The 12,049-nt window shown below is 47.0% G+C and overlaps 1 protein-coding gene across 2 annotated transcripts in view; it reads left to right on the top strand.

The window, feature by feature from the left end:
- Positions 1 to 12,049, top strand: part of Arhgap39 (Rho GTPase activating protein 39) — an 89,830-nt gene that overhangs the window by 54,805 nt on the left and 22,976 nt on the right. For both annotated transcript variants that reach the window (XM_021182994.2, XM_021182993.2), the window contains exon 3: positions 6,894 to 7,313. In XM_021182994.2, coding sequence (XP_021038653.1) covers positions 6,894 to 7,313 — 420 coding nt within the window. The remainder of the gene's footprint in view (positions 1 to 6,893; positions 7,314 to 12,049) is intronic.

The following is a 12,049-nucleotide window of genomic DNA, read 5'->3' as shown; positions in this document are numbered from 1 at the left end:
TCTTTGGAGAGTACCGAGGCTTTGTTTTGGTAAAATCTAAATATAGGTTAGGGAGAAGGTCGGTGAAGATCAGTTGCAGAGGAGTGAGGTACCTGAAGCCTCTCACTGCCCTGTAGGCAACCACCTTCCTTCAGTGTTGTCACCTGGTACCACCCTGGAGCAACCTGCACCTGCTGGGTCTGTGGGCAGCCAGTAGCGTGTCCATCGAGTTCTGCCCCGGATCTTCACATCTGCTTATTTTCATGTTAGAAGTCTTGCTTCCCCTTCCTTGCCCCTCTCTCCTGTCAGTTCCTCTACTATGGCAGCTTCATTCATGTCTCCAGACATTATGACCCTGTTCACCATTTGACCCTGCATGAGAACTTCTGGCCCAAGACAGTTGCCTCCACAACCCTGCTTCAGGAGTTCCGTGGAACCCCTGTGCACATCTGTCTTCATGTCTGTGCTTGATTTTCCTTCTCAGTGTTCTCTCAGCAAATCTGTCCTAAAGTGCCAGCCAAGTTCTGAGGTGTCTGTTGGTCAGAGTTGTCACTGCAAAGCTGGAGTCCATGCCAACAAGAGCAGGGGTGCTCTCTGCCACGACCAGGATACACTTACATGTCGTGTGCTTCAGACTGAAGAAGAGAACATGAACGGCGAGTTGTAGGGATTGAATGCTGTGCTCTCTACTGAGCGTTCACATTGAAGTCAGTCCAGCCATTAAGGGTTCTAAGATTAAGATGATCCGATTACCAATCCTAGATGGTTTTTTCCAGCTTCAGTCAGAGCAGAAGCACAGGAGAACCTAGAGCATCAACAGGCCTGAGTTTGTTCTGCCTGGCAGCAGCTCAGGAGTTGCTTTGGGCTCCTGATCCTGGAAGTGAGGCCCAGTCTCCTGGTCTGTTGTCAAGTTAGTGCAATTGTGCAAGGCACGGGCAGCTTAGGCATGCCCTGCCCCCAGGGTCTCTGGCCTCACTGGAGTTTTTGGGTAGCTCACATCCAGCCCTTTTTTATGGCTGCTGTGAAGACTTCTGCTTTTTCTCAGGGCCCTGCCACTGTGTTCTGTGTGCCCTAACTAAGGTCATAACTAAGGTCTCCTTAATGTCAGTTCAGGTAATGGTTCCTGTGTCCTCTTATCCCAGCTACAACCTCCTGCAGCAGGACAATGGCACCAAGACTTTGACACACTAGGTTTCCAGGACTGTCTGATGGTGGCTACCCCATAGCATGTGTGACACCTTTCATGATTTTGGGTTTATGTTATCTTACATTTCACTGTTCCCTGGCTGTGACAGGTACCTTTACCTGGAGACTTAAGTGCTTGAAGTTTGTGGTGCTTTTTAATCTTCTAAAAAGTTCAGCCCAGGGCTGGAGAGATGGCTCAATGGTTAAGAGCACCGACTGCCCTTCTGAAGGCCCTGAGTTCAAATTCCAGCAACCACATGGTGGCTCACAACCATCCGTAATGAGATCTCACATCCTCTTCTGGTGCATCTGAAGACAGCAACAGTGTACTTAGATATAATAATAAATAAATCTTTTTTTTTTTTAAAGAACGTTCAGCCCATGTTTTAAATATATTTGTATCTGCTCATTCCTGCCTCTTCTAGATGCTGTGACTAGTATAGCCCCTAACCACTTCCACCCCTCTCCTGCTGCAGTTTCCTCTGACCACTTTGCTCTGAGTCTGTTCTCTTTTCTTTATGAATTTGTGCTTTGTTCCAGTTTCATTTCTGTTACAGAGAAAAATACCCTGACAGAAAGCAATTAGGCCCAAAGTGATAGCCCATGTCTTTAATCCCAGCACTCGGGAGGTAGAGGCAGGTCTTTGTGGTGAAGTCTAGACAGGAAGGGGAAAGAGCTAGTCATGTTGCATCTACAGTCCGGCAGAAAGCAGTGGTTGCCTGCATGCTCGCTTGCTTTGCTTGTGCTTAGCTAGATATCTCTACTCTGCTGGGGAGACGGTGCTTCACCCACAGAGAGCTAGGTTTTCCTCTATCAGGTAACTTAATTAATACAATCTCCCACCCCAGACATGCCCACAGGCCAATCCAGGGAAGACTCTGTCTCAAAGCCCAGCCCCAAGTCCCCTCCAAAGAACAACATGAAACCCTCAAACTTAAATCCATATAGCATATTCATCCCCATGATTGACTGATTGATCATGGCATCGTATTACCCCAGCTGGCCTTGAACTTTGGACTAAGCACTCCTGTGCCTCAGCCTCCACGGCCAAGCTAAGCCACTGTGCTTGTTTGTCTCAGCAGTGTTTAAAGCCCAGTTGTCCCAGCTAAGCTCCTCTACAGCTCCTGTAGCTGTCTGCATCTTACCATGCTTCTCACATCAGCATGTGCTAGCTGTGCTGCAGGGGCCTGCAGGAGGGGTCTGTGCTGTGGTCCCTTCCTTTCCTTCTCTCCTAGTTTTTGTCAGCTCTTAGCATCCACATGCATGTTTACGGTTTTATTAGATTGTTAGGTACAAGAATCCAGCTGGTCTGTGTTGGTGCAGGGACACTCAAGCGTCCTTGAAGCCTTCAGCCCCTCTGTGCAGTGTTGAGCTGGAGGGAAGAGAAGATGGTCATAAAGTCTAAATCAAAATCCAAAACCTCAGTCACAGCACATGCAGGCAGGCACACACGCACACACACACACAAGCACACACACACGTACACACGCACATGCACACACGCACACACACTTGAGTTGATAACTAAGGAGAAAGGTCTACAGGAAATGTTGACTGGAACAGATGTAGATGTAGACTGTTGCTATGATAAAATACCACGACCAAGTCAGCATATAAAAGGATTTATTTGGGTGTCTAGAGGCATGGCAGCTGGAGCAAGAACACAGGCCTCACATCTTCAAACTATAAGCGTGAAGCAAAGAGATGTGAGAGGGTGAACTCAGGTCATGGCCCAAGTCTTTAAACTCCAAGCCTGCCTCCAGTAATAAACTTCCTCCAGTGAGCCAAACCTCTGAAGCCTCCCCAGCCAGCACCCCCAACTGGGGATCAAGTGTTCAAATGCCAGAGATGATGATGGGCATAGCATTCAAACTCCTCAAGGTAGGTGCTCTCCCCAACCGAGAGCAGCACGTGTGCACGGTGGCTCTGGACTCCTTCCAGTTTGTTCTGTGGTACCAGGTACTTAAGCACAATGCTGGGGCCTATTGCAGAACACAGAAATGTGACCAACTGTGGAGGTGCATTGAGGGTCTTAGTCAGGTAGCATGTGTTTAGTAGTGTCGAGGGAATCCCTGGCTGACACACTCAGTGTTCTCTGTGGCATAGGTCATTGGAATATTCACAGAGGGAAATAAATACCCCAAGTGTCAATTGTTGTGACAAACCACCATGATCAATGTTGTGTTTATAAAAAGATAGAGAGGGGATATGTTTTGGTGGAGGTGTAGTCAGGTATGGGGGAGGGGGTGCCTCTGCCAGCCCATGCTGAGGTATCCCTTCCCCCTGAGGGACCAGCCACACGATAGTATAGTATAGAATAGAGTTTATTTAGGGCATGGGGAGGGGAGTTAAGAGACAGAGGCAGAGAGAGAGACAGAGACAGAGACACAGACAGACATGAGCCTACCCATCACCATCACAGTGTATGGCTCTTGGCTAAGAACATGAGAGCCCTGCATTATATCTGAAGTGTAGAACCTTGAGTGGGAAAAGAGAGGGAGTCAGACCAAGGTGGTGGCCCAGTACACAAAGAAAGGCTTCACAAGTAACTTGCAGAAGCATATCCCCAGAGATGCCAGCATTGGGATGCTGGCTGTAAAGTATTTCAGTTGAAGGGTATGGGAGCTGGAGGGTGAGGGCCTCAGAGAGCTGAGCAGGCATAGGCAGTGGGACATAGCCAAGAAGAGTGTGCTGAGAGCCTGCAGCACACAGGCCTTAGACCTGGATTGATACCGCTTGGGTAGATGTCAGTGTCACAGAGATGTCTTTGTTCTCCATGCGTCAATCGGTAGTATTCAGATTTTGCAAAGATAGGAACAGAGTTTGTATGAAATTGGCAGGCCATGAATTCTAAAATTCATGAGGAAGTAAAAGTAGGTTAAGACTAGCCAAGAGTTAGGGTTGGCAGGTAAAGGTGCCTGCTGCTGAGCCTGGCGACCTGATTTTGATCCCAGGGACCACGTAGTGGAAGAATGGAATCAACTCCTATAAGTTGTCCTCTTACTTCCAAACACACGCCCAAATAAACACACAGACACACAGACACTAAATAAACAGGAATGCAGTTTTAAAGTTTTAAAAAGAATAGCTGAGAGCTCGGTGCAGTGGCGCAGCTGTAAAACCAGGTGTTTGGGAGGTTGAAGCAACAGGACTATGAATTTAAGGCTGGCTCAGACTGCAGAGTAAATCTCTTTCTGAAAGGGAGTGGTAGGGCTGGTGAGATAGCTCAGAAGTTAAGTCAGTGACTGCTCTTCCAGAGGTCATGAGTTCAATTCCCAGCAACCACATGGTGGCTCACAACCATCTATAGGGGGATCTGACGCCCTCTTCAGACAGTGGATGTATATGCAGCAGAGTGCTCAGACATTCAATAAAGTTTAAAAGAAAGAAAGGGAGTGGTAAGATCTGAGGGAGGCTCAGAGGCAGAACAAATACACGCGTACTACATGCAGAGTCGGCGGTTCTTTTCTCACACTGTAGAAAGTTAAAAAGAAAAAGAAAGAAGAGTAACCAAAGCAGCTCTGGAGGAAAGGATGCCCGGGAGTTTGCAAGCAGGTTTTTACAAGATTGTTCATTTTCCTAAGCTCCCTGACACAGGCGCATGCAGAGGCAGAGGTGAAGTCATAAGGGGCTCACACGGAGTGCTCACTTGTAAAGCTGCTCTGTCCATCATGGAGACAGTGATACTGTGTAGCAAGATGAACTGTCATAAGCAAACAAAATCAGTCCATCCAGGCAGATCCAAGACATCAGAATAAATGGCAACATTATAAAACTTTGAGAAGTTAATTTATAAGAGAATATGCTTGACCTACAAGTAGAACAGAAACCAGAAAGAAATAGAAAAAAAAAAAAAATGAGGGAAGGCTTTATAAATCCTACTCACTAAAATTAAAACTTGCTTTTGTTTTTTTTTTTTTTAATTTAATTTAATTTTATGTTTTTCGAGACAGGGTTTCTCTGTATAGCCCTGGCTTTCCTGAAACTCACTCTGTAGACCAGGCTGGCCTTGAACTCAGAAACCCACCTGCCTCTGCCTCCCAAGTGATGGAATTAAAGGTGTGCACCACCACTGCCTGACAAAACTTGTCTTTTTTAAAAAGCAAAAGAGAATAAACAGACAAGTCACAAAGATGAATCCTGGTGAGGCATCTTTGACAGACGTCTGTGAGAGCAAGTGTCTGAAATAGCCCACTCGGGTCAGTAAGAGAAAACAACACTGTGCACCTTGTGGGTTTTTCAGGAATTTGAGAAAAGTGTTTGACATTAGTAATCACAAAAAAAATCTAAAACCGTAAATGTCGAAATAATTGTTCCAATTTAGTATATTTTCACATGTTTGAAATTTTTCATTATAAAATCTGGGGGCAAAAATCAGATCATTTTAAAGGGAGACAGAGGGAAAGCTCTGGCTCTGCTGGGAAGTGAGAGCCTGAGTCCATACTCCCTCCTCAGTGTATCCAGTGCATCTTCACATGTGTGCACAAACACGCATCTCACATGTGTGCACAAACACGCATCTCACATGTGTGCACAAACATGCATCTCACATGTGTGTACAAACACGCACAGCCACAGCTGAAGAGGCCGAGAGAAAGCTGCACCAGTCCCACTGCTCCTATAAACCTCTTTTCTTCTTTTCATTTTTAATCTGTTTATGTGTGTGTATGTGTGTTTTGCCTGCCTGTGCTTGTATGAACACCATGGAGATCAGAAGAAGGTGTCAGATCCCCTGTAACTGGAGTTACAGACAGTTGTAAGCTGCCATGTGGTGCTGGGGACCAAAGCTGGGTCCTCTGCAGGAGCTACAAATGCTCTAACCCTGAGCCGTCCCTCCACCCACCTCTTGCCTTTTTTGCTTTCCTATCTGAGTTTCCTGCAGAACTGTACAGATATAAACAGATATGTGTCAGTTCAAACAAGGCTGTGCCGCTTCTTTCTTTACTATGAACTGTTAGGCCTTCCCTGACATTCACTGTGTATTTACCTTAAACAGTTACAGAGCCAGAAGCTTGGGCAGGAGAATCACTACAAGTTTTTAGGCCATCCTGGGCTATAGGATCAGACCCATATTAAAGAGGGTAGGAGGACTTGCCCAGAACACCATTGTGCCCTAATTTTGAGGGCAGAAGAGATGGTTCGGTGGTTCAGAATTTGGCCCCTTGTGTTCGTGGTACTGGCTTAAATAAGACTGTAATTGCAGCTCTAGAAGAGACTTCTGCCCTCTCCTGTCAGAGCATTGTACACATACACATGCATAAATAAAAGTAAACCATAAGTTATCAAAACTTGAAAGCGGGCTGGTGAGATGGCTCAGTGGGTAAGTGCATCCGACTGCTCTTCCGAAGGTCCAGAGTTCAAATCCCAGCAACCACATGGTGGCTCACAACCATCCGTAATGAGATCTGACTCCCTCTTCTGGTGTGTCTGAAGACAGCTACAGTGTACTTACATATAATAAATAAATCTTTAAAAAAAAAAACTTGAAAGCAACCTTTAAACACTTGCATCCTAACATTAAACGTACTTGTATTCGAGAACACGGCCTTGTATAGAGTGATTTACCTTTTTATAAATAAAAGGGATGACAGGGATGCAGGTTTGAGGCCCTGCCGCCCTGAGGTTTCCTAGGAAGGAGCACCAGATGCAGGAGCACTCAGCAGCTGGTGGAAGCCCCTGTACAGTAAGGGGAGAGCCAAGGTCTTGGTTGACGCTTTTGTCTTGTACAGGTTGGAGTGGGTGGAGATCATCGAACCACGCACGCGCGAACGTATGTATGCCAACCTGGTCACCGGAGAGTGCGTGTGGGACCCGCCAGCCGGTGTGCGCATCAAGCGCACCAGCGAGGACCAGTGGTGGGAGCTCTTTGACCCCAATACATCACGCTTCTACTACTACAGTGCTGCTTCGCAGCGCACCGTGTGGCATCGCCCACAGAACTGCGACATCATTCCTCTGGCCAAACTGCAGACGCTGAAACAGAACACTGAGTCTCCTCGAGCCTCTGCGGACAACAGCCCAGGGAGGGGCAGCCGTGATGGTAGCACTGGCTCCTCGCTGGAGCCAGAGCTGGAAGAAAGGGCACAGGAGCTGCCAGTTCGCAGTGGGCGGGCAACAACCTTGGTCACATCAAAGGAGGATACTAGCAGGTGAGGAGGCAGGTGGGTTGGGGGAGAGGGTGGGGCTGAGGTGGCAGAGAGAACTGCACGATGCAGCTTTCTAGACTGTTAGTTGTCCCATTAATAGGGTTTTTAAGTCCTTGCTGAACCAGGGTCATCAGGCAGGCCAGCCACCTCATGGATAGTGTCCTTAGTCACTTGCGGAAGTGAACAAAGCCTTGGAGGAAGGGAAGGGGAGGTAAGGTGGTGTGGCATACTTGTTACCTCAGCACTTGGAGGTGGAAGCAGTGGAGGATCTGGAATTTGAAGCCAGCCTATATTTAAGTGCGACCTGACTTAAAATATAAGAGAGGGGGAGGAGGAGAGAAAGGGACTGAGGAGAAAAGCTAGACATCTGGGGCCCTGTTGTCCTTTCCAGAGGGCTGCTGATGCACCTTCAGTGGGGATGTGTCTGCTCAGGGTTGTGTCTTTGGGTTCTTGTAGAGAATGAAGGAATGGCCTCTGATTCTTGCATCACGAGGGATAGAGGAATTGTTCTCAGGGGCTGGGCTCCTTTAAATTTAAGAAGAGGTACTGACTGTGACGCTGAGGACAGGCAGTGCTGCTTCAGACCAATGGAGCCTCAGCCAGGCAGGGCAGACACGGTGACATGGGGACAGAGCATGGCCTGGCAGGCCATGGAAAAGGTCGGACCAGACCTTGTTCCAGCAAGTATTTCTCTGCTGGGTATATAACTGGGGTTTTCATAAGGATCATTGTGTCAGGGGCTTTCCTTTCATTCCTGTCCCCAGGGATCCCATCAGGAAAGGGTGTCAGACCTTGGTGGCCACCCATCTCTGGGATGATGGCCTCTTCCTTTAGTCTGTCAGTGTGGTATATTTCACTGACGTCATCCTCTCACACTGAAACGCCCTTGAGTTTGTGTCTTAGTCCCCAGTGGTGACCACGAGTATCTGACACATAGCAAAGCCCCTTGTGGGCGAGGCTGGGGATCTGTGCAAAATCCCAGCCAGACCAACAGTCTGCAGCGGCCACGAGTCCTCATCTCCAGCAGAAACTTCCAGAAGAGATGATGCTAAAGAGACCCAGAGTTGAGACTACCTAGAAGTTAGGAACCAGTGGAGTCCGTGCCATAGAAAGTGGAGGCTTGGCTGTGATGGCACTAGACGAGCCCCAGCACATGGGAAGCTGAAGCAAGATCCCTTCCCTTTTAGGAGTTCAAGGTCAGCCTAGTAAGATCCTCTCCTCTAACACACAAACAAAACCACACTCACAAATAGAATCCTCAACCCTCAGTAAGTCTAGTTCTCAGGGATCCAGTACCCTCTTCTAACTCCCTGAGCATGACATACACATGCTACTCAGATACCTACAGGCAAAATACTCATGCACATTTAAAAAAATTTATTTATTTTATTTTTTAATATTTTGGGTTTTTTGGGGTTTTGTTTTTGGGTTTTTTTTTTTTTTTCCGAGACAGGGTTTCTCTGTATAATCCTGGCTGTCCTGGAACTCCCTCTGTAGACCAGGCTGGCCTCGAACTCAGAAATTCGCCTGCCTCTGCTTCCCGAGTGCTGGGATTAAAGATGTGCACCACCACTGCCCAGCAATATTTTGGTTTTTTTGAGACAGGGTTTGCCTGTGTGTAGCCCTGGCTGTTTTGTAACTCATTCTTTAGTCCAAGCTGGGCGCAAACTTAGAAATCTGACTGCCTCTGCCTCCCAAGTGCTGGAATGAAAGTTGTGTACAAACACCACCTGGCTACCTGCATGGTCTTAAATACCTGAAGATTAAAATTATTGGTACAACACAAAAATAGACTTTAAAGGGGACAAACAAAATTCAGCCTTAACTAAGCCTTCCCATTAAACCCTGTGTATGAGCCCCAATGCCCAGCCAGCAAGTGCGCCCAGCTGCTGAGCTGACTCTTCAGCGCCTCTTCTGCTGGGTTTGTTTGGTTGGTTTGTTTTGTTTTGTGGAGCAGGGTCTCAATAACCCAGACTACCCTTGAACCTTCTGGTCCTCCTGCCTCCACACCTGGGATACTGGGATTATATGTATGGTTTTTGTGGTGATAGGAATTGAAATGGACTCAGAGCCTTCCTTGCACACTCGAGGCAAGCAATCTGCCAACAGAGTCACACCCCAGACCTTTATGTCTTATGCTTTTGCTGTGGCTAATTTTTTTCTATTGCGGATTTCAAATGGCTGACCTAAGATTTTCTGTTACACCATTTGCTTTGCCCTTTGGGATTTGTGGAAGTTTGGGGCTTGCGGCTGTAAGGCTTTCATCAGGTCTGGGAAATTTTTAGGCAGTGCTTCTTGAAGCTTTTGTTTATTCTCTCTCCCCGTGACTGCAGTTGCAGGTGTTCTAACCTGCGGCTATTGTTCCTCAGCTCGCTGAGCCTCATGAATTTCTGTCTTTTTCTTTAATGTGTATGAGTGTCTGACGTGTGTGTCTGTACCATGGGTCTGTTTGTGCCCACAGAGATCAGAAGAGGGTGTCACATTTTCTAGAACTGGAGTTACAGATGGTTGTGAGCTACCATGTGGGCACTTGGAATAGAACCTGGGTTCCTCAAAAACAACAAGGGCTCGTAGCCACTGAGCCCTCTTCCCAGCTCCGGTTTTTATTATTTTGAATTAGTGTCTGTGTTTGGGTGTGTGTAGGAATGCAAGTGCCCTGGGAGTCAGAGTTACCTGTGGTAGTGAGCCACGCAGTGCAACATGCTGAGAACTGAACTTGAGCCCTCTATAAATGCAGTACACACTTCCTTATAAAAGCAGGGTCTAACTATGTAGGCCAGGCTAGTCTCAAACTCATAGAGATCTGCCTGCCTCTGCGTCTTGAGTGCTGGGATCAAAGGTGTGCACCACCTCCTCCTCCAACTGCTGTACATTGTTACCACTGAGCCATCTTGACAACCCCTCAGTCCTTGTTCTCTCTGCCAGTACCTCTGTAAATGGAAGTGCTCATCTCCATAACTTTTTTAAAACTACTTTTACTTTTTAAGAAAGATGTATTGTACGTGGGCACGTTTTGCCCGCATGTTTTCTGTACCATGCCTGTGTCTAGTATTCTCAGAGACCAGAAGAGGGTATCAGATTCCCTAGAACTGGAGCCGCAGACCGTTGTGAGCCGCTGAGAGGAAGCTGGTGACTTATCCCAGGTCCTGCACCAGCAGGAAGCACCCTGAACTGATGAACCATCACTGCACCCCAACTTTCTAATTATTTGGGACAGGGTCTCATGTAATCCTGGCTGACCTTGAATTTACTATATACCAGAAGATGACCTCGGACTTGTGGTCTTCCTATCTCTGCTTCCCAAGTAAAATTCTAGGCGTGTGCAGTCACACTTGGTTTTAGTCAGTGCTGGCGCTTTATGCAAACTAGGCATGCACTCTACCAAACAGCTGGCTCAGAGACCTGGCTCCTCATCTCTGGAACTTTAGCTTGGGTCATTTTATATTTTTGTATATTTTATGCCTCTGTTTGCCTTGTTTAGCCTTTTTTAACTTTATTATTATTATTATTATTATTATTACTATTACTACTACTACTACTACTGGTGTAAGTGTATTGTGTATATGGGAGTAGCACACACGTGCTACCGTATGCATATGGATGTCAGAAGGCCACTTTGTAGAGTTGATTCTCTCCTATCTTTACTTGTGTTCTGGGAATCAAACTCAGGTCATCAGGCAAGTATCGGCCTGCTGAGTCATCTCCCTTGGTCTACTCGGCTTTCCTTTTGTCTTGCTTCCCCTTCTAACTTTGAGCATATGGAATACACTTTGAATTACTCTCATGCCCTCTTCTGCTAATTTCACCATCTGTGTTCATTCTGGGCCAGGTCCAGCTGGCTGGCTGTCCTCTTTGCAGGGTACTTCATAAGCCAGAATTCCGCCCTGGTGAGGACAGGGATACTACACATGATGGAGGGCATCTGCTCAACAGAGCACTTAGGGTCATGTTCTGAGAGGGAGCCAAAGTACCTTGTGAGCAGCAGGTTGGTGACAGTCCCTGACATCAAAACCAGTGTTAGGGCTAGGTCGATGGCTCAGTGGGGAAACTGCCTGCCATGAAAATATAAGACCTGCATTTGGATACCAACACCTTTTTTTTTTTTTTTAAAGCCAGCCATAGGAGCCAGGCTTGGTGGGACACACTTTTAATCTCAGGAGGCAGAAACAGGCAGATTTCTATGAGTTCATGAGACCAGCCTGGTTTGTGTAGTGGGTTCCAGGCCAGCCAAGCCTACATAGAGAGACCTTGCTTCAAAAAAACAAAAACTGGACATAGTTGTACACACCTTTAATCCCAGCTCTCTGGAATCAGAGTCAAGAGGATCTATGAGTTTGAGGCCAGCCTGGTCTACAGAGCGAGTTCCAGTACAGCCAGGGCTACATGGGGAAACCCTGTCTTGAAAACAACAAGAAGCATCAGATGACAGCCTTAGTCTCTGCATGCATGCAAGCAAGCATGCACACAGAGACACACATACAGTGGCAAATGAAACCAATGGCAAACATTCATATGTTGTGAACTGTGACAATATCTTTGCCTCTTCACACAAACGGGTGTTGCCAAGGAAAGAGATCCAGTCAAGTGTAGTTTGAGCTGAGCAGGCATCACATAGCAACTTCAAGCTCTTAGATTCCTCTTTTGACATTAATTTTTAATTTGTTTTTATTTGAGCCTGGGTCCCATACATGGAACTCATTATGTCTCCCAAGATGGCCTCACAGTAATGGCAGTCTTCC

Source organism: Mus caroli, chromosome 15, assembly GCF_900094665.2.
Source record: "Mus caroli chromosome 15, CAROLI_EIJ_v1.1, whole genome shotgun sequence".
NCBI lineage: Eukaryota > Metazoa > Chordata > Mammalia > Rodentia > Muridae > Mus > Mus caroli.
This window is presented reverse-complemented; position numbering and strand designations above follow the sequence as displayed.